General features: G+C 47.9%; 1 protein-coding gene across 1 annotated transcript; it reads left to right on the top strand.

Annotated features, from left to right (window-relative positions):
- The first annotated feature begins 587 nt into the window (after positions 1 to 587).
- On the top strand, positions 588 to 2,465 carry LOC107478385 (transcription factor TCP4). The gene is made up of 3 exons (XM_052258922.1): positions 588 to 1,408; positions 1,463 to 1,934; positions 2,044 to 2,465. Exons 1-2 carry the CDS (start codon positions 599 to 601, stop codon positions 1,892 to 1,894), a joined length of 1,242 nt encoding a protein of 413 aa, XP_052114882.1. The 5' UTR covers positions 588 to 598; the 3' UTR covers positions 1,895 to 1,934; positions 2,044 to 2,465.
- Positions 2,466 to 2,754: the final 289 nt, after the last annotated feature.

The following is a 2,754-nucleotide window of genomic DNA, read 5'->3' as shown; positions in this document are numbered from 1 at the left end:
AGAAGCAGAAGGAGCAGAACCAGCGGTGGCAGTTGCACAAGCAACAACAACAACAAGAGGAAGAAGAGGGTAGGAAGAAGCAAAGCCTGGACTGTAGAGAATCAAAAACCCACTAAGAAAAAGTGTACTGCTCCATTAAAAGCTGGAAGAGGAAAAGCAAAGCAACAACAACAGCAGCAGCAACCACAAGGGTCCGAGTCTGGATCCTTACAGGAACCATCGTCAGCAACAGCATCAGCACCAACATCATCATCATCAACAATATCATCCTCATCATCATCAAAACCCGGGAATAAATCCAAGTCATGTAGAAGAGGACGAAGGAGAAGAAGAAGAAGAAGAAGAGGAGCAAGATTCTCCTTCTCACCACCACCAAGACCCGAATTTTCATCTCCAATTCCAATATCTCCAACCACAACAACCACCACCACCTTCTTACATAAGCATAGACACCGACCTTCTAAACCCACTGCAACCACCAAGAAAACGTTCTTTTCTTCGTTCACCTCTTCTTCCTACAGCGTCATCATCATCACCATCACCGACTCCCGCTCCTACTCCCACTCCCACTCCCACTCCCATCGAATATGCAAGAAAAATGGGAGAAACACAGCATCACCGTCCAACATCGTCAAGACTTGGGATGAGGGCCGTGGCCGGAGGAGGAGGAGGAGGGGGAGAAATTGTGGAGGTCCAAGGAGGCCACATTGTGCGGTCCACCGGCCGGAAGGACCGACACAGCAAGGTCTGCACAGCCAAGGGCCCGAGGGACCGCCGTGTGCGACTCTCCGCACACACCGCCATCCAGTTCTACGACGTTCAGGACCGACTCGGCTACGACCGCCCAAGCAAGGCCGTCGACTGGCTCATCAAGAAAGCAAAGGCCGCCATCGACGAGCTCGCCGAGCTCCCCGCATGGAAACCAACTGCCACTACCACGACCGTCGCCGCCGCCGCCGCGGCCTCGAACTCAAATGTTGCTGTTCAGCAGCAGAAGCTCCGGGAGGAGGAGGAAAACCAACAGCTGAATCAAATCGTCCACCGCCAATCGACCACGGTGGACGACGCTATGGAAGCTTCTGGTAGCCGAAAGGCTACCGCACTGGTTGGTGGCAGTGGAAGAATCTCGGAATTTCAACCGCAACATTTGAACGACGATAACGGTAGTAGTGGCAAATACAACAGTGGCGGTTCTGGTTTCTTTCCGCCGACTTTGGACACTGATATAGCTGATACCATTAAGTCTTTCTTTCCGATGGTGGGGCCGGGGGAGGTTGCAACAACGACGTCGTCCTTTCATAACTATCCTCCACCGCCTGATTTGCTTTCGCCGATTCTTCTTCAGCACCACCAACAACAGCAGCAGCAGCCGCCACACCAACAGCATGTTCACGAGCAAGTGCTCTTCGCCGGAACCACCGCACTAGCGTTCGACGGCGGTTCTTCCGGATGGTCTGAACAGCAGCACCACCAAGAGGAACAGGAGCATGGACGATTGCAGAGAATGGTGGCTTGGAATAATGCCGCTGCAGATGCTAGTAGCAGTGGCCATGCCAGTGGATTCATCTTCAACTCGTCGGCGACGGCGGCTGTGCCGTCTCCTGCGATGTTTGGCCATGGCCAGTTTTTTCCTCAGAGGGGACCCCTTCAGTCCAGTAACACCCCTTCGTTTCGTGCTTGGATAGATCCTTCTTCGATCGCCACGGCTGCCATGACTGTGGATCACCACCACTATCTTTCACCGGCCGCGATCCATCAAGCTTCTATTGGGTTTGCCGGCTCTTCTTCCGGTAGCTTCTCTGGCTTCCGCATACCAGCACGAATTCAGGGTGCGGAGGAGCACGACGGCGTATCTGACAAGCCGTCCTCTGCTTCCTCCGATTCTCGCCATTGACGGAAAGCAAAGACGTCAATAGTTCCAAACTTTTCTTTAGGTAACGCCGTCAATGCAAAATTGTTGGAATCTCAATTGATTTCCTCCCTCTTTCTATTATTTTTACTTTTAATTTTTATTCTCTATTGTTTTGTTGTTTCGCTACTTAGCGTTCGATGGTTGTCTTTGAAGATGTTTGACAGTGAACAGCAAGTAAAAGATCAGCATTGGAATGGATTCTCAGCTGCGAGAGAGTTCAAGATGAGTTTGGACTTTGGATGCTTTGATTTCAATGGCTCACTCAGTATGCCGTGGGAATGAAGAAAATCTGGGGTGAAAATATTCAGGTTTTCCAATCCCCCGGTTTGTTCTGCTTTATTTTTATGTTCATTGATGGTATTTTTTAACCTATGTTTCTAAGCTTTGACAAGGAGTACTGTTTTTGGTTTGTTTTATTTGCTTCAACTGTGTTTGGATTGCTATCTTGTTGTTTCATTTTGTAGTAGTCGTTGTGTTCTTTGTACTTCTATTTCTGGTTTCTACTAGTGTGAAGAAAAACATGCACAACAAATAAATAGCTAGTTTGTTTTAAGGTATCAAATATTTCCAACTTAGTGCAGACCCAGATGCAAGGTTAAGCATTTTCTCTATGACAAAACTGGGCAAACCCAAATAACCCAACATGGGAATTTTGCGTCTTTGAGTGAAAGTATCTATGCTTGTGTATGCTTTTAACCTTCAAATGAGGAAATAAGCATTCATTCTACCGTCTTTGTTTTATTTTCTCGTTTGGATGAGATGAAAGAGCGTTCTCTTTGCACAAACAAAAGAATGATTGTTGTTTTGTTCCCCTTGTCTTTTTTTTTTTTTTTTACTGCTTT

The sequence above is a fragment of the Arachis duranensis genome, chromosome 3, assembly GCF_000817695.3.
Source record: "Arachis duranensis cultivar V14167 chromosome 3, aradu.V14167.gnm2.J7QH, whole genome shotgun sequence".
Taxonomy (NCBI): Eukaryota; Viridiplantae; Streptophyta; class Magnoliopsida; order Fabales; family Fabaceae; genus Arachis; species Arachis duranensis.
Note: the sequence above shows the minus strand (reverse complement) of the source record. Positions and strands in the feature narration are given on the sequence as shown.

Coding starts and splice junctions, on each gene's coding strand:
- LOC107478385 (XM_052258922.1), top strand. CDS start 599: ATGGGAGAAACACAGCATCACCGTCCAACATCGTCAAGACTTGGGATG. Junction 1,409..1,462: donor TTCACGAGCAAGTGCTCTTC/GCCGGAACCACC, acceptor TGGTCTGAACAG/CAGCACCACCAAGAGGAACA.